Here is a 24,559-nt window from a genome sequence, read left to right on the forward strand (position 1 = left end):
GAGATGAAATCGTGCCATCGGCTTTATACATTTTACGTCATGGTTGACAAGTAGACTCCAGGCAGTGGTGAGACAAGCTACCACCGACCTTTCACCATGTCAGGCCTAGCTAGCCGCATGGTAATGTGTAATGGTGAATAGAGAGAGATTCCAGCGTATTTTCGGTAAGCCGGAAGTCCACCATATATTCCATATTTGGTCTTGATCATTCACACGCACCTGAACGAGTGGTTCTGTTTCCAGAACGTACTTATCAGGAAGCAGATAATCTTTGTAACCTGTCCAGCCCTATGTTGTGGTCAAAATGCGTCATAGCCCAAAAAAAAGTCTTTTCAATGGCAAGGAGGCAAAACTGACAGACGATCCAATCTAACATGTATTATTTTATCCAATTACTTTTACGCTGTATACAGGCATGCAGGAGCAGCTATTTATGTACATCCCAAGCACTATACATACACCCTTCCCCAATGAACGGTATTGAAGATCGTCCCTTCCTTTCCCTGGATTGTGAAAACTACCCAGAGTCCAAGCGCTCTAAGATCTAGTGGCACTTCTTCTCAGTAGGCTTCAGCAGAGTAAGAGAGTCACGAACGGATCCATCGCTACCGACAATGTACTCCCAGGTCAGGGCGGTAGAGTTGATAACGGTCAGTTTGCTGAATCCATAGTCCTCCTTGTTCAGGACGACAGTGATATTCTGCAAGTGCTGACCCTTGCTGAACTCACTGTGACTCTCCAGGTTACCGGCAGCGCCGTTGATCAGGTGGGTCATCGACTTTCCGGCGTTGGTGTAGAAGGTGTTGTTGTTGACCACCGAAGCAGTGTCAATAGTACCGTTGGTGCCGAGGGGGAAGAGTCGCTCGTACCAGTGAATGTGGCTGTTGAGATTGTTAGCGGCCCAGTCTCTTCGCCTGCAGCTTGCACTTGTCCAATGTCGGTCGTGACACTTACCCAGCGATATAAGCATCAACACCGTTCTCCAGCATCAGGGACTCGAACGCATCACGGAGGTTCTTCTGGTAACCTGAAGTGGCAGAGCTGTACATGGGGCGGTGGCCCATGACGATGACCCAAGGGGTCTTTTTGCGGTTCACACTCTCCAGGTCGTCCTTCAGCCACTGGTATTGCTCGTAAGCCTTGTTGTCGTTGACGCTGCCGTCCACATCACCGAAAGGACCACTATCGGTGATATACGTCTCGGGCTCCGTGGGGTGGGTCTCATTGCCCTTCACATCCTCAGCAAAGGACTTCTCAGGGCTCTTGGCAAAATCGGTCTCGCTGTTGATGGAGACGAAGTGGGCAAGACCGTAATCAAAAGAGTACCAGAAGTTACCGACGCCACCGGTTTCCTTGCCAGGCATGCGGAAACGGTGCTGGAAGGCAGTGAAGTTGCTATGTAGCGGTCAGTAAGCGCCATCAGAGACGGGGCCGTGAGGGACAGGCCAGTGATTCCCTTACCGTTGAGAAGGCGGGCAGCTGTAGTAGGTCAAAGCGCTCTTGGCGGTAGTGGTGTTGGGCTCGTTCTCGTTGAGATATGAGGTGAGAACATTGCCAGGACCGTCAAACTCGGCACAAGCTGCCTCGTGATTGCCAGGTAGAACCATGTAAGGAATCTTGGTGGTGATATCGCCCATCCACTGCTGCCAGAGATCCCAGTTGCTCTCGTACAGAACGCTCATGTCACCACCCTGAGGGCTGCCCTGGTTGGGGACTTCACCCTTGGGAAGAGGCTTCTTGTACTCATCGGGAATTGGGCCACTCCCGGGCAAGGCAGTGTCGGTACCGTTGTAGCAGACCGGCCAGTCATCCGCACAGGGCAGAATGCCAGAGTACCAGTCGTCAGCGTAACTGATGTCGCCGCCGTGCCAAGCAAAAGCAGTACCCTCCTTGGCAGCCTGCACCAAGTACTTGTGAGTACCTTGGGCATTGGTGTAGCCCATGTCGTTCAGCACAGCGACGCTGAACTTTTTGTCGTCACCAGCCTTTTGAGCGGTCTGGAAGCTCATCACCTCGGATTCGGTGGTACCATTGGCTGCAGTGATCTGGTAATAGTACGTCGTGCCAGCCTTGAGGTGGTCCAGAGAAACCTCATGGAAGAACTGACTGCACTGGGTGATGGCGGAGACTTGCGAGCAAGGCGGGGTGCGGTCATAACTGAGAAGAAGCATATCTCACTTTAGAAAAACAAAAAATCTTTCACCGGCTACATTTGCTAAGTGCCTGCTGGAAGTGTATGTACTCACGTATGCGACGAACCTGTCGCGCGCTTATCGAGCTTGTTCGGGTGCTTGCCCCATTTGATTTCCGGGGCGCGGCCCAGACCGAAGGGAGTCTGGTAGTGAATGTTGACGCCACGGGGAAGATATGAGAGCGAGATCACATTGACATTGTTGGTCGGGTTGGCGGAGGACGGCTTGACCGCAGGAGGTTCCACGAGACGAGGGAAGCCCTTGCCATTGCCATTGACGCTGGGGTCAACCCAATCACCGACCGGGACCGCAGGACCCTTGTATGGGTACTCTGTGTCAACCGTAGGACGGGCGTTGACAGCAGCAGTCAGCGCCAGCAAGACAGAAGCAGTGGTCGCCTTCATGATGAAGAGTAAGGAGGACTACCCTGAAAACTTTTCGAGGTCGTGCAAGGGGCGATCTCGAGACATACGACGGGATCGAGCTTTTATCTTGAACCAAGCTGAACCAAGCACTAGGGCGACGATAACAGTGCAGCCATTCCGAACAGGCTCTGCGGAGAAAATGTGCGCCTGCCCGCTGATAAGCGACCTGGATTGTTTCGTGGCGAATGATTCCACGTGCAGACAGACTCGGACACGATTGGCATCCTTCCGGGGGGGGTTCGTTGCTCAGAGAGACTAAACTCGAGAGGTTCTAGTCACGACCCCCCTGCTGGAGGTTAACTGTACCGATTCGGTCTCTCCAAACCGCGTGCCCTGAACAAGCCTGCAGGTGCCTCCAGCCCACGCTAAACCAAGCGAAGCAATGCCAAGCCACGCTACTGCCGGACTCCGCATGGAACCGGACCCGACCGCCACCACATGGGCCCCGTATCGGCAGGTGATTGGTGGATCTTTAAATAACGGAGCTTCGAGAGGTCCGAACTCTTTCACAAGGTTCTGGCACCTTCAGCGCCCAACTGTAGTCAAGTCTCTGTCCACCATCACTGGGATACCCAAAGGAACATACGACCGTCCAAAGGGGCGTGTGGTGGATTGAAGCGGAGCTAAGCACTGGCCAAGAAATATTATCTATTGGTCAGTTCTGATTCGTCCCTTGTACGGTCGGAAATTAGTGAATTGGCGCGACGCAACGGACCGGATCGGTGCTGCAGTTCGCCTATACGCATGCACAGTCCTGCACCCCTGCAGCTTCAATCTCTCCAGCTTCCAAGGTTATGCGATGCCCGACCGCTGTCACATCAGCCTCAATTCAGCTCAAATGGTCCCTGAGAAGTCGTAGATTTGAGGATCCTCGTGATCGGCCTAGCCGTGAGGTACGCATGTACTGTACCTTAGGTGATCCCTGGCTCGCAGGAATTGCCCCAGTCCACGTTTCCGCAAATACAGCGCCAGGTTTGATGCTAGATATGTTGTCGCCTAGCTCGGCTTCTCATTGGACCAACCAATACCTGCGTCTCAACTTCTCCAAAGTCCATCCAACATGGTACGAGGCAAAGCCGTGCGCTCTAGTTGAAGGTCCTCGGAATCCTTGTGTCCTGCCGCGACCATTTCATCCTGTCCATAGTGCACATGTCGCGGGCATTGTTATGGACCACTGTGGACTTCTTCATCATCCCAAATCAAAAATTGCCGTACAATTCAACACCTCACAGTCTCGCATGCCTACCGGGGCCAATAATTGAGCCCAAGAGTCACTGTTTTCCCCCAGTCAGGGCTTAAGGAACCTAAAAATGGTCCTAGAAATCTCCGACAGATGGGATATCATCCATTGAGAAACTGGTATTCGTGAACGGTCTCCTTTTCAAGTTGGGGTTGACGCCGGCACATGCTCTAGGCCCCAGATTTTTAGCCAATTGTGAGATTGACATGATACAAAGTGACGTCAACAAGGTACACTAACTTTGAAGCCGTTACCTCCCACTCAAGTGTATCCTCATATAGGAGCTACACCAAATGCACAGATATTCACGAAAGAGGAAGCTCTTCTAGGATTCTATCGTATTTGCTCAACGAACATTTAGGTCTTGGCACGTTCTGTGTATCGTTTTCGATCGACACTGACACTGATGCAGCCATGTATAATGGTAGTCGAAGGCACGTTGCCATTTCGTCATACCGATTTATGTGGGTTCGGCAATTTGAAGACTGGTGGATCTTGAATGAGGGCGGCATCTGTACCTTCTAAAGTTGCCCATGACTGGACAAAAACAGGCAGATTTGCTTTCCATGACCAAGCACTGCTTGAAAGTATTAGGATAGACCGCGCTTGAACAGTGATGGAGTTTTCGATTTCAACACCCAAGATCTAGAACTTGGAATCTTTTCTAGCTTCTTCACTTGCAATTTTGGAATACTTGAAACTTCTCTTGGACTGCGCACAAAACAGCCGACGCAACAGTCGTTACAGTGCTCTTCTCCCAAATCAAGTATAAGGTCATGATGCCTATTTTGAAACCGATCAAGAGATAAAAAGGCGCTACCGGGCTCCGAGTCGAAGATTCAGGGCGTTGAGATATTTTGCGGAACCAATCTGGAGACGATCTACTGCCCAAGTGCGACGGAATAACTTTTTCCCCGACGACGCGGCTTTTTTCCCGCGCCTGAGATCATCGGCATTTCCAGACAGCAAGAAATTATCGGTCAACGTGAGCGAAAGTGAGCGAAAGAGAGACATGCTCTCTCCATTGAAGCCGTCTGCTCCGTCGGCATCTCTCTTGCGTTTTCTTCGCTCCCAATCCGGCCTTGCCAGCCATGGCGTTTCGTGTCCGCGACCAAATTTACAATTGCCGTGTCCAAAGGCGCTGACGTCGTCCCGGAGAGCCTCGAATTTGGCTTACAGGAACCCTTGTCAAAGTCGCGCAACCTGGTCCGCGATGGCTTTGGCTCTGCAGCGCGCCTCGCCCTTGGTTTCGGCAAAACCTATGCTATTACACTCGCCTGCGCTTACGAGATCGGCCTCCACCAGCCGTCGTCCATTACTTCGAAGACTGCTTGATCTCCGACGGGGCAAAAACTCAGATATCAAGAATCATCGCAACCATAGTCCGACCTTAACAGATGAAGGCACCGAGCTCTTCAATCTTGGTCGGGGGCTCGCGGCCAAAGCCTCAAATGAATTACGTCTTCGATGCACAGAGTTCGACAAGAGTGGAAACGTCACCCTGGTGAATGGAGAGTTTCGCAAGTCAGAACTAATCGCCAAGGTGAGTCGCTTTTGCTCGAAACTGAAAGTGGAACCCTCTTGCTCATATCATAATTAGTATGGTCTTCTTCCGCGCGATCTTCGCAAGATTGACTCTTCCACGCTTCCTCATATTCTTGTCCGACCGAGCGCCATTCTGATCAATCTACTCCATCTACGTGTATTGATCAAGTCGGACCGCGTGCTTGTCTTTGACGCATATGGCTCGACTGACTCGTACATGCAATCTCTTTTCATCTATGATCTCGAAGGGAAATTACGTCAGAAGCAGTCTCAAGTTGCGCCGGCAGGCCAGGCGCTGCCCTATGAGTTTCGCGCTCTGGAAGCCGTTCTCATCAGCGTTACAACCGGCCTAGAGGAAGAGTTCAACGGGGTGAGGGAGCCTGTTGTCCGTGTCCTCCGTGCTTTGGAAGAGGACATCGACCGAGACAAGCTGCGTCATCTTTTGATTTACTCCAAGAAGTTGGGTACATTTGAGCAAAAGGCTCGCCTGGTGCGAGACGCCATTGACGATTTGCTCGAAGCGGATGATGACTTGGCTGCGATGTATCTTACCGAACGTGCGACCGGAAAAGAACGAGAGGAAGACAATCATCAGGAGGTGGAGATGCTTCTTGAATCGTACCACAAGGTCTGTGATGAAATTGTCCAGTCCAGTGGTAATCTTGTCACCAACATTAGAAACACCGAAGAAGTGTAAGTACTACTTAGGGCCCTCTTGTTCCATTTGACCACCATACTCACCTGGTTCCATGCAGCGTGAAAGCAATCCTCGACGCCAACCGAAATTCTCTCATGCTTCTTGACTTGAAATTCAGCATTGGAACACTCGGACTCGCTACAGGGACACTCTTTTCTGCGCTCTACGGTATGAACTTGAAAAACTTTATCGAGGAGTCCGACTTTGGATTTGGCGGTGTCTCCGTGATCTGCTTTGTTCTTACCGGTGTCGTCTGCGTGTACGGGCTCGCCAAACTGCGCAAGCTCCAGCGCGTTCGCATGTGGGGAGAATCCGGAGTCGGTGGCGGCTCCCTGGCCCAAATTGCTCCACGACAGGGCATTCTTAATAGTCACCGCAATTGGCGCGCAGACTCGATCGAGCCTGTCTGGGGCAGCTTGCCAGGTGAGGCTCGATCGGAGCGTATCAGACGCCTTCGAGAAAACGCCGCTGTTGCCGCTGCGGCTTCTGCGGCAGCCGAGTCACGGTTATCATCAACCACTACTGCTTCTGCTTCCGCCTCCTCTTCTTCATCTACTGCATCCACTTCCTCCAGCCTTGGAAAAAGGCATCCCTCTCCACACAACGCCGGCCATGACAAGAGTTCCGGTTCCGCCGTCGACTCTGGTCTGAATGGCAAGGTGTCTGCATAATCAACAAGCTCGGCGGATTTGTCACTATATACTCTGCTATTACCGCGTATACCTATGATTTTTGTCCTCCTCCGCCGTGCTGTCTTTTGTCCCGTCCACCACCACTCGTTCTTTTCCATTCACGGCGTTTGGAGAACTGGCCACAAAACGGATTTCGACAATTGATAGAACCAACGCGCTTGAGAAAAGGTCGTTGATAGGGCCTTTCTGTATACTATACCACCAATCTTCTCTCCGGGTCTATAATCACTATTTGATTGAAGTCTAGAGATAAATGGAAACAATTCCCAAGACATCTTGACTCGCTTGATGTACTATTCGTTTTTGAAAAGCACTTACGAAGTTCCGAAAAAATTTTTCTCTTTTCGTGACCTTGCTCAGCCCCGGAGGAGGTATTACTGTTCCACTGAGAAATGCCCGAGACATAACGTATATTGACACTGCCTGTATTTAAAGCACTTTCGATACTATACTCCAAGAGAGACATTTCCATTCTACTTCAGACTTATTCAAATGATTTCTCATTAAAGGAAGAGGAAAAAGCCTCCCCGAGTCCACGTTCACGTTTACATCATCACGTTCACAAGGAATAATTAACTTGGTCATTTCCAGCACTCGCCAACCCTCTTTCAAAAAGGAAAAGGAGGACAACGCTCAACTTTTTTTTAATCTTTCCCATCATCCATCATTAAATTCATCGAGCCGACTTTCAAGAACAGAGCCCTGGATCACTCACAGCTCATCCTTTTTCTCGACCGCTCGGAGACGGAACATGGCCACGCCGTGGGGCTTCACGTGGGCCTTGACACTTCCACCAGCCTTGACAGTGCTGACCTTCTTGCCCATCAAAGCGGTCGAGGTTGGCAGAGGCACCTGTGCGTAGACCTTGCTGGCGCCACCGTGAGCAGTCATATTGAAGGGGAGAGTGGCGTTCTCCTTTTGGTGGATGATGGCATTGGCGGTGTCGTTGCTCATGCGGGCAGCCCACAGGTCATACACATCCCACTCGTACTTCAATTGGGGGGCAGTTCCCTCGGCACCGCTCAACCAGAAGATATCGCTCAGGGTGGCGTTCATCTCGCGAGCCTCGCTCCCGCCGTTCAGGAGGAGAACGACCTGGTCGTTGCCGCTGAGGGGGCCACTGTACATTTGGATCTCACCGCCGTCAACGTAGTGTCGCCAAATGCGAACAGCACTTGATCCCCGGGGATCCTGGGAAACGGCCAGCACGGCGGTGTTTTGCAGAATGGAGAGGGTAGGTCCGTCGATCTTAGTCATGACGTTGGTCATGAGAAGCGGCGACTTCATGGCTGCCCAGAGACTGAAGTGCGAAATGGCCTCGTCCTCGGTCAGACCTCCGTTTCCGACCTCTGTGAGGTTGAGAGTCAGCAACCGCTAGAGACCGCGCAGCGTAGGTGGTGCTTCAAGGACGAAACACATGAAAGAATTTGTTTCACAGAGGGTTTACTCACGAAGCATGTCTAAATCATTCCAAGCACCAGGGTAAGCCTTCTGGGCAAAGAAGACAGCCTTGTTGACGACGTTCATGATCGAGCAGTGGTATCCGGGGAGCTTGCAGTCCAATCCTTCGTGCTCGGAGCAGGGACAGTTCACATCGTCACGGTCCCAGACATTGGTCAAGTCACCGCTCATCCGCCAAGAGTTGGCCATGGTGGGAGCAAAGTTCCACGGTCCGTCCACGCCCCAGTTGCACAGGGAGTAGAGGATCTCACGGCCAGTCTCGTTCAGGGCCTTGCTCATCGCATTGTATCGGTCGTAAGACAGCTTAGGAGTACCTTCCTCACCCAGGTTGTAGCAGTTGTCATACTTGAGGTAATCAATCTGTTACGTAGAGTGTGAGTCAATTTTGGTCGGTAAATATTGACGTGGAATAAAGGACACGAAGAAGAAGAAGGGAAGAGAAAAAAAAACACTCAATGATCAAACATTGGGTATGCGAAACAAAGAGACTTACACCCCAGCTGGCCCACACCTCAGCGTCCTTCTTCTCATAGCCCAAGGATCCTGCGTAATGGCCACAGGTCATAGTTCCCGCGCTTGAGTAGATACCAATCTTCAAGCCCATGTCGTGGATTTTGTTCGCGACATCGGCGATACCGCTGGGAAACTTCTTCTTATCAGGCACAAGGTATCCGGAGGAGTTTCGGCCAGCAGACCAGCAGTCATCTAGAACGACATAGTTGTACCCGAGATCCTTGAATCCTAGTTCAACAATGCGCCGGGCTGCGTCCAGAACAACCGTCTCATTCATGTTGCAAGCAAATGAGTTCCATGTGTTCTGTAAAAAGAAAAAAAGTCCCTCCCAGTCAGCAATCGATCTGTCCACAAAGTACAAAGGTATGTAGACTAGATTGGACACATACCCATCCTAATTGAGGTGTGACCGCGAGTCCATTGTCCAACGCGGCAGCTAGCCCAGCGGCTAGGAAGAGAGGTACGGCGCGCATGATCATAGCTGTCGAAGACACCGTGGAGGCAGGTACCTATCTAACAAGCAAAAATAAAAAAAAAAGTGTCGAGAAGAGAGAGCACGAGGGACCAAGAGGAGGAGAATTATAAGTGCGCTGGACTGCCCGACTGATCAAAACATGGGGTACTGATCAACGCTGATTTATATACTTTGGGAAATCCCCGTGGGGCGAACTCCAAAGAAGCGGGGTACGATCCGGAGGAATATCGGGATGCAGTAGTATAATCCTGAAGTTGAGAAGTTGAGCAAGTTCAAGTGGTGAGCTAGTTGGCACTTGGTATCATTCGCAGACCCAAGCGCTGACGTCGTGGTTGGGCGCGGTGGACTCCTTCCTCTTTTTTTTTTTTTGAGAGGCATTTGCGCTTCCCCTTAGCTCATTCCTGCGGGTGGCTGGGTGGCTGGCCTCGGCGTCAATGCAATTGGACCTCCACACATTTCCTTCCTAAAAAGAACGCTTGAATTGATGGGGGCCGGTGAAAGGAGCGGAGTTCCGAAGTCGAAGGGAGGATGCAAATGTCTGACGAGTCAGACAGGAGCCAAGACACTCGAGAACACGCCCCATTTTTCCAAGGATGCACACGCTGATGCACCAAAGGCACCAATGCCGTGAATTATCCTCATGCCGAGGCGCCTGGTCTGCCGCTGCCCGCCCGGTCAATTTAAGTTGACTGAAGAAGGTTAAATCCCCGAAGTTCTTCCGCCACTACGGCTGAATTCAACCAAGATCGGCCTCGGTCCCAAACTTGTCCTTGCGAGTCATGTCTGTCCACCATCATGCCGGATGAGTGTTCTAGCGTCTTTGCGGAGACTCTGCGCGCGCTCGATCCAACTATGCGCCGCAGCGTCCAATCCACCATCCCGGGTACACTCTCGGTCAACGATTTCCGTGACTGCCCGTTGAACGACTGAAGCATAACCGACTCGGTCCTCGCCCGCATTTGGGGTTCCGAGGCTCTCCCTGCCATATCGCTGTCTCCACTGCGTGGTCACGGCTTGTCGACCTCCAATGACTCCCATGTTCCTGGTGCTGGGAATACGGAGCATAGTCTTTTCTACCTCGTAGCCGGCCTCTTCAGCAACAGAAATGGTTTTGGCCGTGAGAAGGCCGTACATGGAGGTCCACATGCCCTTTTCGGTCTTCTCCGCTTGTTTGGCAGCACGCAACGCTTTCAAATCCCCCGACGCAGATTGTGGATTTTGTATGTTCTCCTGGTCGTCCGCAGAGCCCGTCCCAAGCTTTGGCTTTGATCCTTTCGGCTGCGGATAGCGATACCGAGCCCCGGATAGCGAGTGCGAACAGCATGGAATAGCCAGGAAGGGCAGGGGTGCTTCCGGGCAAGCAAGTGCCGCAATGAGTGGGGTCCACACGGTGAGTTCATCCGCATGATTCGAGATAATAAACGTGTCACGCGCAAAGTCGCCGGTTGTGATGGCCATTCCGAGATCAAGATGACCCGCAGCATCGGCAAACGGTTTCGGAATGAGAACCTTCTCCGAGAGCCGCTCCTGCACCCATGACGGGTAAATGCTCCATGATTTGCGGGCGCGGGCATCGAACCCACAGCCCGAATAGCCTTCCATGAGAAGGACGTAGACCAGTACGCCGTTCCCGCAGGCCATGTCTACGAACCCGGGGAATGTGTCACGGTCGCTCGATCCCTGCGAGCCTTCATTGACTGGTCTGATGCCGTACATCATCCGCCACAGCTCGATGAGGAACGCGGTGATGGCCAGATCTTCAAAGACATGCTTGCTCGGTTCCGTGCTCTCCACCCACCTCTGCATCAGATCGGCGGCATAGAGGGTCTTGAGACGCGAATAGGTATTTTGAGTCAAGTGACGCGGTACGAGGTTATCCTTGGAGGATCGTACCTCGCCTGAGGTCTCTGTCGACGCCTTCTGCTGACCGCCTCGCGTGAGTCGGACATAAAAGTTGAGAAGTGTGTGCAATGTGCGTTCCAGTCGATCAGGATACTCACTCGAAAATGGGAGAAAGTGCACCGACATGATACCGGAGTGGCTTTCATTGGGCAAGCTGTCACACTCATAGAGAGTGGCAAGTCCTTTGAGGCGTGGGTGGTAAAATGGAATCTCATCTAGAGATTCGACATGCGGGAGAAACATGGTCAGGACCCGGTGCTGGCATGGCATGTCACTCGGGTCAACTGCGCCTGCCCCTGTTCCCGTAAGAACAATCGATTTGTAAAAATGACACGTCTGGATGAGCGGTTGATCGATGTCCTGATTGCGAGGAATCAATTTCCGCACGACAGTCCTGATCAGATCAAACCCCGTCACTTGAGGCGAGGGTTTTGCCTCGACCTCAGGTTGTGAGGGCTCACTCATGATCTCAGTAGAGGTTCCCGCAAGTTCTTCATCTTGCCGAGGCGTTCGCAAGAGTCCCTGGCTGTCAAACAGGATGTCTGCCCGAAACAAGTGACTCGAAGTGATGTTGGGATTGGCCATGAGAAAGATGGCCGTCTCATAGAAATTTTCGCAGGAAAAAGCCAGGTTCTCCTCTTTCAGATCGGGGGATGTCAACCAGTCATTGGAGGCAATCTGGAACATTTGACTGCTAGAGATGGCCGTCTCTCTCAGTGGTTTGCCCGAGAGCTTGCTCAGATCGCGCACGTTCTTTCTGTTCGGCATGATTGTGGAGAGATTGTAGAGACGGGAGAGTGTGTATTATTTCGCCTTTTTCTCGGAGGACTCATTTATCTGTCTCTCCCGTAGCCAGCAAGAAAGCCTTCGGTGGTTACTTGGGCAAGATCGATGTGGCTCCACTTCCCTCCAAGCGGGCAATGTTGGATCAATCTGAGATTCGTTTGGCTGCCTCCACTGGCGTTGTCTATTTCAGGCGGGTTGCTTAGTGCCCCACCTGCGATGCGAGGCCAGACAATTGATAGGCATATCACGTGATCTTCATACACGCGATTGGAACCTTGATCTTTTGAGCAAGCAGAGTGTAACGGTCAGTAAGGTTGATCAATTCAGAAGATACCTAGGCTGGAGGTACTGGGGATCAGTAAGTTATATGTCACTCACCCATCATGGTCGTCTCAAGAGTTCTCCCCGTCTGTCGAAGATGAAAGAAGCTGCGGAAGCCGTGATGTGGATAACAACTGGAACAGGGAACCTACCAAGAATATTTTTGAAAGTTACCAAACGGGAGGTCTTTGTTGAATTGGGGAGGTTACCTTAACTAAAACCTGGCTTGCAACCAAAATTTACCAGTGCAGCCCCGTTTTCAGTCAATTGCTAGTAGGTAGGTGCTACCAGTCGAAAGATATCCGTATAACTTGTACATACATACCAGGCTGGATGATGAACGTCCGGGTATCCAGTTTACAATGGGATTTTCACTACTTTCCTGTCGGGACTGATCATCAAACCAAAGACCTCCCATTCTAGGTATCTATCTCATCTTGGAGCCTACCTACATCCATCAGTACTAACAAATTGCACGTGCAAAGTGGTCGAGGTCAATTTCACGTTATGCCCGAAATGTTAAATGTGTCCGTAGACTGCCTCGATCGAGTCTTGCCGATCTGATATTTACTACATGTAGGTTTCATCCCATCTACTAGAAATATGTAGGTGAGGAGCACGGACCGGGTGTATGGGTGTGCCTGGAAGAAGTGCCATTTTTCATTCCCTCATTACAGCAATTATGAAACTTTCAGTATTTTACAATTCAGCATTTTGGGGTAAATCGTTCAACACCCATTCCCTTCGATCAGCACATGGATAATTGGATATCCATAGCGTTCCTTGAGTGGAGAAGATTCTTTCCCCCAGGGAGTTGAAGGTTCTTGAGCGTCCCATCACCATGTCGGGTTGGAAACGTATGAGATCAACTGCACCGGCCACTGGGTCATTCTGCCCCCACCTTATCCAAGCATGACCGACTCCGAGTCAAACCATGACGACACCCGTTCCTGTCTCCGCCGCACCGCATCGCATTAGCAGACATGTAATGTCATACCTTCCAAGGTACAATACAGTTGAATAAATGGTGATCATTACTAGGTAAGCAGTAGTAGTAGTAGTAATAGTAGCCCAGGTACTTTTAACCGGTAGTTATGCTCTACCGAACCAGCCGAAGTACTCGTAGTAAATTATAATCAATCCGCCCGAGTGGGCTAGTTTTTATTTCTCCTCTTCGGCGGTCTTTTCACCCTTGTTCTACTTACTACCTATTACCCAACATCTCCTCTAGGTTGGTGTGTTGCACAAGACCTTCAAATTGTTCCTCCTTCTCCAATTGCAATGACCCCGCGCTGCTTCATCATCCGCCACGGCGAAACCGAATGGTCCCTCAATGGCCGTCACACCGGCATCTCGGACCTGCCCCTCACAGCCAACGGGGAGAAACGAGTCAAGGCGACCGGCAAAGCGCTCGTCGGAAATGATCGATTGATCGTGCCCAAGAATCTGGTTCATGTGTAAGACTAACACTCATCTTTCTCTCTTCCAAAAAATGGGTTGCTAAACATGTGGATAAATCCGACGGGATTCCGTCGCCGGCTACAGCTACGTCTCGCCGCGAAAACGTGCTCAACGCACCCTCGAATTGTTGGAGGCTGCTGCGAAAAGACTGCCCTGGAACGAACAACGAAATGCCCAAGAGCCGATTCGTACCGAGGCCAAGGTTGAGGTGACAGAGGCGATTCGCGAATGGGATTACGGCGACTACGAGGGCCTGACCAGCGCGCAAATCAAGTCTATGAGAAAGGAGCAAGGGCTCCCTCCGTGGAATATTTGGACAGATGGGTGCCCGGGAGGAGAGTGAGTCTGGAGCACTTCATTTTTTTTCTTTTTCTTTTATTCTTCTCCCTTCAAAATTGCTGTTTCGTGGAAAGGAAACTCGGGGTGTGGCAGACAGGATCGCTGCCCACGCCGGCAGTGAATCTTCCGATCCTGCAATCTTGTGACAATGAATGCCTAACCTCTCTGCCAGATCTCCCGAGGATGTCGTCCGCCGTCTCGATGCGCTGATCGCCGAGATCAGGAGCAAGTATCACCAGCCCGCCTTTGATCAGCCCAACGAGCACAAAGGCGATGTTTTGGTGGTCGCGCACGGTCACATTCTCCGTGCATTCGCGATGCGCTGGGTGGGGAAGCCCTTGTATGAGACTTCTCTCATCCTGGAAGCCGGTGGTGTGGGCACTTTGAGGTAAGTGGGCATATCACTGTCTTCCTTCATCCGTTGAGCCCAAAGAGAAGGGTGGTACCGCCTGAAGCGCAGCTTTCTCGTCCGGATGCACTTCGCCGGTTTTCTCTTGTCTTTCTTTCTCAGAAATATTGTACTGACACGTTCCCCGCAATGCAGCTACGAACACAAGAACATTGACGAGCCGGCATTGCTTCTTGGAGGACAGTTTGTAGTCGAGGAATAGATGCGAAAGGTTGGCGATAGGACCAGGGCTTGGCGATCAGCCCTTCGCGTCAACTGACGAGGATACCACCTGCATACAGAACATGTCGATAATGTCAGCAACCTCGTTCCCATGGAATCCCAACACACAACCCCGTTCTTTTCTGTTTTTTCCCTTTCCTACTTCCTCCCTGTTCCTGCATCACCACAGAAGAAAGCAAAGTAAAAGCCAGAACACCGCCTAAGCGGGACAACTCACCTTCCCAACAAAGATCACAAACCCCCATCATCATAATACCTGAAACCCCGTCAATCCTCCTCGCTTTCCTCCTTCTTCACAACCGCTTCTCCCTCTCCCTCTCCCTCCCCAATCCCAGTCCCAGCGCCACTCTTCCCCTTCACCCCCTCTTCCCCCAACACCTTTGCACTCCCCATAAACAAGGCCCCCATATAACCACCTAAAAACCGGATATCTCCCGCCTGCACAGCGGTCATGCGAAGCAAATTCTGCGTATCCGCCAGATTGGCATTCAATTGCGCCAACTGCGTCTGCAGATGGGCGTATTGCCGGCTTTTCGCAGCGGACATGGAGACGGAGCCGCTAGTGGAGCTCGACATGTGCTGGGTTGGGTTATGGTATTGGCTTTGTTGGAAGGTCGAGGAGGGGCCTGGGGGGAGCATGGATGCTCGGGGGTAAGACTCGTTGCGGTGGTGCTTGGTTGGGTTGAGGGGCATTGTAGCGGGTGGATTGGATGTTGGATGTTGGGGGGGGGTTGATGCGGTGCTTCTTCCGGGTCATGCAGCGGTTAGATTGGAAGATTTCACAAACAATGCGAATATGACTCGAATTTTTGAGGCGTCTCTCGTCATGAGACGACTGGAGGTCTGCGTATGTAGAGGAGAGGATGTTTATATTCGGAGCGATCGTGCCGGGGAAACATTTCCCTTGCCCGCGTCTATAACTGATTGTTTATCGCACGTGACTGGTGCGGTACCGTCCGGTCGGGTATACATCGCGAACAGCTCCGGTCTCGAGACACGGTTGACCTACTATAAAAAGGTCGCGTTGTCTGGGTCCGACAATTGCGCTCGTCCTGCGACACACATCGGTGGTCTCAAAATGTATAGGCCACGAGAGAAGTAGACCAAGACACGGTTCCGGTTTCAACTGCTGCGTGGCAGCCTGAAGGGAGACCCATGATTTGTGGAGGAAATACAATGTATTGAACAGCCAAACGAGACCCGCTGCTAACGACGAAGCAGGGCCACCTGGAGCGGGCAAGGAAGAATGGGAAATATTGGTGGACATACTGACCGTCGTGGATACGACCAAACAGAATGAGAGATCAATGATGGGTACGGAGTGGATGGATGTCACCAACGTCACCCAGTGAAAGCCGAGTACCGCATCAGATAATTTATAATACTGTCATTCAAAAGTGATACTGAGACGAAGAAAAGAGAGGGAGAGAGATAGAATTTGTAAGCAATGCACGACGAACAGGGCCATGGATTTTCCAGAGGGCAGAAGGACTACCAGCCAAGGACATTATCTCAATACGCATCGTGGCAGAGGCACTAGGTGATCATGGTAGGTGACCACTGGCTTTTCAAAGTGACCAAGTGTTTTGCAGTGACGTAACGGTTGGATAGAGATAGAGGAACTCAATAACTCGGGGACGTGACCGAGTATCAAAAAGAGAAAAGCGAGATGGGAAGGAGCGTGAGAGGTACGATGGAAGGGGACGTCAAGACGACAAATTAGCCAGATACAATAATTCATTTCTCTCCCCGACCAGACTCCTCAAAAGGATGACGATGACCAAAAGGAATGGGGAAAAAAAGGTATAACAACCCCAACAAGCAATGAGCACCCCCCTATGTCCCTCATGTATATGTAAAGAAGCGAACAACTGAGTATTAACCGATGGCCTTGTCCAAGAGTGGAGCGGAAGAGCCTCGTCAAAAACAGCACAATGTTTCCCGTTGAATTGGACCCCGGCGGCGATGCAAAATAATAATTGGAGAAAGGCAAGAAAAAAAAAAGACAAGCCCAGTCATGATAGTGGTTGCATGCAAGGGAAGAAAAAAAATAAAACAAAGGGAATGCGTCCAGAGTGTGAGCAAGATGGGACTGTGAATCGGTCAACTAAGCGCCGTCCTCTATTTTCGGCGGCGAGCTGCGAGAACGTCATCGGGAGCGAAGGACGAATAATGGAATAAGAATAAGACAGGAAAACGGGAAGACTGAGACAGCAAGACAGGTGGGGGGAAGAAAAGAAAAGAAAAGAGAGAGAGAGAGAGAGAGCAATTAGCGAACTGGCGCAGCCGGAAGAGCTTGATGGTCCCCGAGACTGATTTGGCTGCTATGCGCAGACGCTTCGGAATCAAGGTTTGCGCTCGCGCCACTGTCACCACTTTCAGCACTGGCGCTCGCACTTCCGGTCAGACTTTTATTCTTGGGAGGGCCCTTGATGGGAAACGAGTTGCTCACCCCATACTGTTGTTCAAGCTGGTGCGGTGCCGGCGGGCCTTGTGCGGACGGCTGCCGGGAGGCGGGCGTACGGAGATTTCCAGGCGGCGATGGATGGCCGTTGCGAGGATGACCACCATGAGGCCCCATGGGCTGTTCATGGCCGGTCATTGGACGCGCCATCCGGGATGGGCCAGGGGGACCAGGAGGTCCGGGGAACGGCGCGGCGGGGGACTGACTGTTGCGGCGACTTTGGGGGTATGGCCGAGGAGGGTAATCCCCCATGTGGCTGGCGGTGAGGGAGTTTGCCCGCGAATCGATACCCATCTGGTTCCGATCCACGGAGCCATAACGGTTGGAGGAGTAACTCATCATCGGGTTATCCATCAGGGAGTCGTGGAGACCAGGGATTTCCTGCATCACTCGCTCGCTCGTCCGCTTCCGCCCGAAATAGCGACCAAAGGAGGATGCAGGTCGATTTGAATGCATGGGACCGCCACTGGCAAACATTTCGGGGTTCTTGCGGATCTGACTGGCGCTGGGTGCCTTGCGGGCGCGGCGTGATGTGATGCTCATCATATCGACTTGATCCGGATCGAGATGAGGAATTGCCATATTGTCCATCGGGTCGAAGTAATCCTCGTCTTCTTCATCGAAGGCACCGACGGGGGTACGAGGTGGAAGTGGCCCGCGGCGACCAGGACCGGGGGCGGGACCAGGACCAGCGCCGGGACCGGGGCCATGGCCATGACCAGGGCCAGGGCCGGGACCTCGTCGCATGCTCATCTCCTGTTCCCGGAGTTGCAATTCACGCTGACGTAGAGCCAGCTCGCGTTCCCGCAAGGCAATATCGTTGGGAGACGGGGTGCCCTCCGGATGACCGTTGCCGCTGCCGTTGCCGTTGCCGTTCATCTGGGGCGGAGGCATGGCACCTTCCGACTCTCCATCGTAGACCACCAGGTGACTGAACTCCTCGAGTCCCTCTAATGATGTGTCACGGGGAATTCCTCTACTGGGGGGTCCCATGGGCATGGGCGCCGGCACCCCAGGCCCTCGGGGCATCATGCCCGGAGGAGGACCGCGTCTTTGGCCGGGAGGAGGCATCCCCATGTTGGAGTGGGTCCGACTCGATCGCATCGCACCGTTCATCGGTGGGCGCTGAGGCGGTACTGTCGAAGACACTCGGGGTGGTGGGTGACCAGCGACCGAGGCAGGCGGGGAGTCTGCCGCGCGGGGCCTGTTTTGATTAGTGGTGTTGATGTGGTGCAACATAGCGTAAAGGACCTCGATCCGAGGGACAGGGACATTCGCCTCAGTGGCCAATTTGATGGAGGACCCCAAAAAGGTCTCAATTTCCAACGGACGACGCGCCTGGAAATCCTGGTACATCGTACTCGGACCTTCGATCGCCGTCATCTTCTCAATCGTTTTGTCGCGGAAATCGGTCGGGAAGTCGCAGCCATGTACTCGAGCCAGCTCCAGGAGCTCGTCGAGAATCCCGGTGATTAATTGACGGACACCAACCTTTTCGAGAAGCTGTGTGTGGTTCGGCGTCTCAAACGCAACACTGGTGGGGTGGAAAGCAATCGGACTGCGTGTACATCATTAGCCGGATGTGCGAATTTTCTCGCAGGAATGTCCGTCGCCGGGCATCCTGCTCGGCGTGACTCGCTAGTCCTGGAGGTAGACCACACTTACCCTATCATCCGCTCGAATTGCTCCTGCCGGATGTTCTGCGAGACGTGACAATCCACCTGCCCGGAGTTGAGTGTCATGGCCAAGGCGGCCGCCATGTCGTTTTGGATCGAGCTCGGAATGGCTGTCTGCTTGTTGGTCGCGCCCACATAAATTTCGCTGGAGCTCAGGTGCTCGAATTCACTGGGACCCGTTTGCGAGATCTCCACGTTGGAGACTAGGGAAAGAATGACGTTGGTGGGATACCGTTGCTCCAGATGAGCCTCAATGCCGATGGTATTTGTTGTATTGACGAGGATACATGTGTGTTGGGGTGTGACGACGGACTCGATGACGGAGGCCAAGTCGTAGACGTCGGGCAGGGCCTTGACGCAGAGAATCACATAGTCGTAGGCGTTTTCTCGGGAGGAAGCTTCTTCGGGCGTACGAACCACTGCACCATCACGAGACACGCTCATGTCAGCCTCGCCCACCAGACAGGAGCGCGATGGAAGTTCGCAAGAAAGGGAACAACCGCAGAAATAGGAGTCTGCGACCGACACATACCATGACGAGGCTTGAATCGCTCATTTCCGAATGCTTTTGATCTGTTCGAGCCAGAGATGTGAGCAGGGCCACTATCGCAACGGTAGTTTGCAGATCTCCCGGCACCACGTACTTGAATGAAACACCATATTGAGCCACTGCTTCGAAGCCAGATTTCCATACCAACGTCACGTCGCAGGATGTGGTTGCTTGCAATCGCCAGGAAAGAAATGCAGAGATGGCATTTCCACCCACTGTGCATGCCTTCATTAGTGGACGGCCCATAATGATAAAATTGTGAAAAATGAGCTGGAGGGGGGCAAGTGGGAAGAGAAAAACAAGAAAGTTGGACAAGGCCGGGAAGCTCGGAAGCTCAGCTAGCAGACTTTCGAAGGCACACGATGAGGTGCACTCCCGAATGGCAGACGATCGAGGAAGGCGAGGTCAGGCTGAACAGGACAGGGCCTGTGCAATTGCTCTGCAATTGGCGACTCACCGGACAAAATGCGCAGGCGTGGAGGTGGAGGAGGCGCCATGGTCACGAACGAGCAGGAAGGAGCGTTCGGCGGGGAGTGGGTGGGAAGGACCCAGGTTGAGGTGATGGGAGAGGCGCGCGCGGCCGCCGATAAGCAGAGATCACCGGTGAGCCAGGGTTTTGGCGGGCGGCTTCAGAGCACCAAAACTAGTGAATGGTTGGAAAGGGCGGCAGGCGGCGGGCGGCAGGCGACAAGCGATGGTGGTGTGACCGTGGGAGGGGGTTGGCGGAGGGGAGGAAAGAAGGGGAAAAAAATTGGAGCAGGGAAGGAAGAATTGAAGGATGAGGAGGAAGGGGAGGAGAGAGAAAGAGATAGCGTACGAGAGAGAGAGGGGGGAGAGGAACAGGGAGCGATGCTATGCGCCGATGAAAAGTGAGGAACAGGGAGAAGGAGGAAATCACGAAGGAGAGAGTCGAACAGGAGAGTTGCTCGCAGGCCGGTGAGAAAGGGAATGAGGGCCAGGCGGAGCGTCAAAAAGTGAGCGAGACCGACAGCCTTGACCTGGTCGAGGGCGTAAAAGTAGATTGTGACTGATGACTGGTATGGCCGGTTTTAGTCCGTTGGCACGGGCGAATTGCGAGCGGTGCCAGTAAGACTCGCCATATACTGACTGAGTCCACAATTCTCAGTCTCTCAATCTCTCAATCCTTTTTTTTTGACTGTTCTTCTTGAAGGGAAGTCAGAGGGGAGGACAGAAAAATCGAGAAGAGAAGTGAAAAAAAATACCAGGCGAAGAGGAGAGTGAAGCGTGAGAGTGCCAATGGATCGATCGTTAAGCTCGCACAATTGGTCACTGCCGGTGCATGACCAGAGACAAACACGGTGGATTAATGCAGATACCAGGAGAATCACTCTCTTGCTCACAATTGCACAAGATTCTAAATCAGCCGCTACCTGGTCACTGAGTGGTAGTCGTCTGGCAACGGTGTCGTTTGCTCTCTTTTCCCTCTTTTTTTTTTCCCCTCGCTTTACTTCGTGAGGGAGAGATGGAGAGGCAGGAACCGAAAAGGTGTTACGGGTTGGGCGTGTCGACAAAAGCCGATCCGAATGCAATCCCAATTCTTCCAGAAGTACACACCTATTCAGGCAGACATATCGGGTCGGAAACAGGTCGAGAACGACTGAAAACGAAGGAGAGCGCCCGGACCGTACTCGGTACTACATGTGGCACACACTCTGTCGTACAAACGTTGGTACCTGGACCTTCCCACCTTGTACTGTCGATCTCTGGCCAGAAGCACTCGGGACCGTAATGATTCAACGGCCGCCCTGACCCGTCCAGGCGCAAGCCGGAAACGGACACTAGGGGAAGCACGGCGATAAGCCAATGCGGCAGTGCCTACGGAATCGGCCACGCTGCGATCAGAGGGATCTCTCGGACCGCGGGACGTCTGCGTCACGATCAGAGTCCCCTTGGAAGGGGGGATGTAGGACGATTTCGAGTGATGCACAGCCCTCCTGTCATTTTCATATCGGCCCTGTTATGATGGTCTACGGTATTCGTCCACCTCGCACCACTGTCCAGGCAGCCTTAGAGTGGACCTTACCTAGGTGGTAGTAGAGCATCACTGCTTATGCAATCAAGTGTTCCTCCTGTATGGAGGGCGAACGATGAAACCCGCCTCGTGTATTTTTCCGATGATCAGGTCACGATCTCGGCAACCCCATTTGGATACTGATACTTCTGTTTCATAATGAATGCATGTGGCTATCTCCTCATGATCATCACATCAAAAGGATCGCCGCTGTGGACGAGATGAGAATTGCTCAGTCTCTTCAGTGTTGACGATGACCATCTGTCTACTGCCCCGTTCTGCATGCACGGCGACCTGTTTAAGGATCCTATCACAGGACGCAGACGCCTCAGCCAAGACTCGAACTGTCTGAAAGAAGCACAGCACCACATGGTACGTCCTCACGGGGGCTCGAAGGTTGTACTAGTAGTCCCCCTTCTTAATAATATCTTCAGGTAAAGAGATCAGAGAGGCAAAATGATAGATCTTAATACACTGTCAAGCTCTCAAGGTGTGTGACCCATGACGGTGTTTTTTGAATAATGGTCGCAGGCACTGGAATGTTGACCAAAACAACCCGACGTAAGTGGAGAGGACAGCATTGGCGTGTAAAGTGGGCGGGCAATCGACAGTGGCTGATGCTATAATTAAACTTGCCCATTGATCTTGTTTGGGACTCGCGCTAATTCATTTGATCCTCCCAAGATGGGGACTTTGTTTTTTTTTTTTTGGGAGCGATGGGAATATGGATCTTGCTGGAATAGTGGACCTGCTTTGGGTTTAGTGCCTGGTCATTTTTTTTTCTCCCCCCTCTCTCTCTCTCTCTCCACTGCCACTCATCACCCACCATTCCACTGGGATCTTGTTTTGGCCGAGACATTTCTTGGTTTTCCCCTTGTCGATACCTCTTCGGGACTCTGTAACCTTTTCTAGTTTCTGGGCCCTGATGGACTTGTGGACAATCAACCAATGACCTTCCGAGATGATGCGGCTGACTCCACTGAGGCGCCCACCACCAACGTCTGGTGGTGGTTTCGGGACTTTGTGGTCGGGTGGTGATCTGATGTGTTGTACCGGTACACAAGCAGACACACACAAACACTAGTGCACAACTATGTGCACCAGTATCTCCCCGGCTTCTACTCTCCCCCTCTGCAGTCTGCGGTAGCGGGCGAGAAAGCACACTCGACATGAGAAGCAGCGGAGAAAAAGCGGCCTCACGAGTGAGATGAGATTGTTGCGCTGTGCTGTAGGCAATTGCGGACAATCATAACATGCACTCAAGACCCACGGGGGGAGGGCTGGAACCCCTCGGTGGCTCTCGGAGAAAAGCAGACGCGCTGTCCAGAGGAAAACAGAGCTATTCCACGCGTCGCGCATCAGACAAGAGTTTCGACGCGTACTTTGGCCACGAATACTACTTGCCTTTCATCTAGAGCTCTGGACTCGGTCTCTCATGAACTCGTGGCCTTGTGCGGTCCGTAGCGTAAAAATTGAACACGGTACCCCATCAAGTCTGGGATGTGGCATCGCCAATCTGGGTCGTTCAGAAAGCCCAAGTTATGATTCACTGCACTCGAGGTCGGGCGGAGCACCCGCCAAGCGGGTGACCCACCATGCTGTGCCGGCGTTCCTCGCCAGACATCCTTCCAGGAGGATCAGCTACCATGACACGGATCTCGCGAGCATGGACAAGGTTGGCCAAATTGAGTTTCACCTCATATCAAATTAGAGAACGTGCATGGTCCGAGCACCAGGGTGCAATATGACTATGGAGTACACAGATTGTTTTCGTTGACTCGTATCAGACCCGGAAGGTTAATGTTGGGAACTGGAACACGAGAGCATTTGCGCATGCAGTTGTATGGATGCGTCTAGTTCCTGCACAGTCGGATTCTACGAGGAGACCGAGAACGGGACGACGCGAGAGTAAGTAGCAGAAACGAGGGGATGTTTCTGCGTATGCATAATGCAGTGCCCAATTGGACCAATTGACATGCTTGCTTTTGTAGATTCTGGTTCTTGTGCTCAGGTGGGTGGATTACTGGTGATTGGTTTCTCGGTTTGATCATTTTGCGTAACTCCCATATAATTACGGCCTATTGACTTGTAAGTACCAAGGACTCCAACTACTATTGATGTACAGTACTTTACCACTTACTACTAATGTACCAACTCCTGTGCACGTCTCCTCAGCGTGATAGTTTTGAACATGACCAAAAAAAGACACCCATGCAAACACACAGCAGGAGTCAGTACAACCCGATCAAAGGCAAAACCAGATATTATTCAATAAATTTGGCAAGCCATCTACCTCTCAACTTTCAAATCGAAATCCTCGTCCACTGATGAAAATGCACATAAGAAATGACATGTCCCGCGGGCCCACAGTTTACTGTCTGGACTAGATACCTCAACCCACAGATTTGGCCCTGTCATAATCCCAGTGCTTTAGTACCTGGCATTAAGCAAAAGATTGGGTGGGGTGGTCTGTCAATAAGCTCAGCAAATACATGGAGGCAAATGCAGGAAAAAATATTAAAAACTCCAGAGCCCCTCTTGAAAATAAAGCATCGAATTAGGGGGGGGGGTTCGTTCCATTTCTGAGCCCACGAGAATTCCGGAATTCAGCAACCACAATCTGTCGTTCCGGTCCCTCAACAAAAGTAACAAAAGTCCCAGTTGCAAGATAAAGACCTTCATGCACAAGATGAGCGCCGCCCGCAGCTCATCTAGAACTCACACCTGGCCCTGTGCCCGGCTCACTCGCTAGCATACCCCAGCCACCTCCCCTCCGAACAACGACATTAATCAACCCTGTACGAACTAGGAAGATCGACAACCTGCCGTTCGCAGACGCTTGCAAAAGTCGCAAGGGATGAAGCTCACGCCACCGTTCAATCAGTGGAACGGATCAACTCGGCAGATAATAGGGGGCACATTCTGTAGCCGCATGGTTTCCATATTTTGTGACGGCCGGGGAATTGCACCGTTCGATCGAAGAATTTGGGTCACTCCTCTCCTCCTGCATTCTTGAGGTGTTTCATCTGATCGAACCAGGACGATATCCAGGGTGAATGAATAGAGCGGCTGTGTATTCACATTCGAATCTATTGAGTAGCACTTGCGCTTCTATTGGAAGATTCTTCGATGGCAGCTTGTATAGGTAGCTAGCTAT

The 24,559-nt window shown here is 52.1% G+C and overlaps 8 protein-coding genes across 8 annotated transcripts; 3 read left to right on the forward strand and 5 right to left on the reverse strand.

Annotated features, from left to right (window-relative positions):
* Positions 1–544: 544 nt before the first annotated feature.
* POX_f07536 (Acid phosphatase) lies at positions 545–2,596 on the reverse strand (the record flags this gene model as incomplete). Its single annotated transcript, XM_050116331.1, has 4 exons — positions 545–881; positions 955–1,395; positions 1,462–2,157; positions 2,247–2,596. 4 exons carry the CDS (start codon positions 2,594–2,596, stop codon positions 545–547), a joined length of 1,824 nt encoding a protein of 607 aa, XP_049966470.1.
* A 2,474-nt stretch (positions 2,597–5,070) lies between these two features.
* On the forward strand, positions 5,071–6,770 carry POX_f07537 (Mitochondrial inner membrane magnesium transporter mrs2; the record flags this gene model as incomplete). Its single annotated transcript, XM_050116332.1, has 3 exons — positions 5,071–5,400; positions 5,458–6,095; positions 6,158–6,770. 3 exons carry the CDS (start codon positions 5,071–5,073, stop codon positions 6,768–6,770), a joined length of 1,581 nt encoding a protein of 526 aa, XP_049966471.1.
* Positions 6,771–7,502: 732 nt separating this feature from the next.
* Positions 7,503–9,244, reverse strand: POX_f07538 (Alpha-galactosidase; the record flags this gene model as incomplete). The annotated part of the gene is made up of 4 exons (XM_050116333.1): positions 7,503–8,140; positions 8,243–8,612; positions 8,746–9,069; positions 9,155–9,244. The coding sequence occupies 4 exons, from the start codon at positions 9,242–9,244 to the stop codon at positions 7,503–7,505; spliced, it is 1,422 nt and encodes a 473-aa protein (XP_049966472.1).
* Positions 9,245–10,017: 773 nt separating this feature from the next.
* POX_f07539 (tRNA (uracil-O(2)-)-methyltransferase) lies at positions 10,018–11,910 on the reverse strand (the record flags this gene model as incomplete). The annotated part of the gene is made up of 1 exon (XM_050116334.1): positions 10,018–11,910. The coding sequence occupies one exon, from the start codon at positions 11,908–11,910 to the stop codon at positions 10,018–10,020; it is 1,893 nt and encodes a 630-aa protein (XP_049966473.1).
* Positions 11,911–13,530: 1,620 nt separating this feature from the next.
* POX_f07540 (uncharacterized protein) lies at positions 13,531–14,660 on the forward strand (the record flags this gene model as incomplete). The annotated part of the gene is made up of 4 exons (XM_050116335.1): positions 13,531–13,706; positions 13,795–14,049; positions 14,222–14,437; positions 14,594–14,660. 4 exons carry the CDS (start codon positions 13,531–13,533, stop codon positions 14,658–14,660), a joined length of 714 nt encoding a protein of 237 aa, XP_049966474.1.
* Positions 14,661–14,947: 287 nt separating this feature from the next.
* On the reverse strand, positions 14,948–15,373 carry POX_f07541 (uncharacterized protein; the record flags this gene model as incomplete). Its single annotated transcript, XM_050116336.1, has 1 exon — positions 14,948–15,373. The coding sequence occupies one exon, from the start codon at positions 15,371–15,373 to the stop codon at positions 14,948–14,950; it is 426 nt and encodes a 141-aa protein (XP_049966475.1).
* Positions 15,374–16,949: 1,576 nt separating this feature from the next.
* POX_f07542 (uncharacterized protein) lies at positions 16,950–19,616 on the reverse strand (the record flags this gene model as incomplete). Its single annotated transcript, XM_050116337.1, has 4 exons — positions 16,950–18,702; positions 18,810–19,239; positions 19,353–19,393; positions 19,465–19,616. 4 exons carry the CDS (start codon positions 19,614–19,616, stop codon positions 16,950–16,952), a joined length of 2,376 nt encoding a protein of 791 aa, XP_049966476.1.
* Positions 19,617–19,835: 219 nt separating this feature from the next.
* On the forward strand, positions 19,836–20,243 carry POX_f07543 (uncharacterized protein; the record flags this gene model as incomplete). Its single annotated transcript, XM_050116338.1, has 1 exon — positions 19,836–20,243. The coding sequence occupies one exon, from the start codon at positions 19,836–19,838 to the stop codon at positions 20,241–20,243; it is 408 nt and encodes a 135-aa protein (XP_049966477.1).
* Between the last annotated feature and the right edge of the window lie 4,316 nt (positions 20,244–24,559).

The sequence above is a fragment of the Penicillium oxalicum genome, chromosome VI, assembly GCF_001723175.1.
Source record: "Penicillium oxalicum strain HP7-1 chromosome VI, whole genome shotgun sequence".
NCBI classification, from domain to species: domain Eukaryota; kingdom Fungi; phylum Ascomycota; class Eurotiomycetes; order Eurotiales; family Aspergillaceae; genus Penicillium; species Penicillium oxalicum.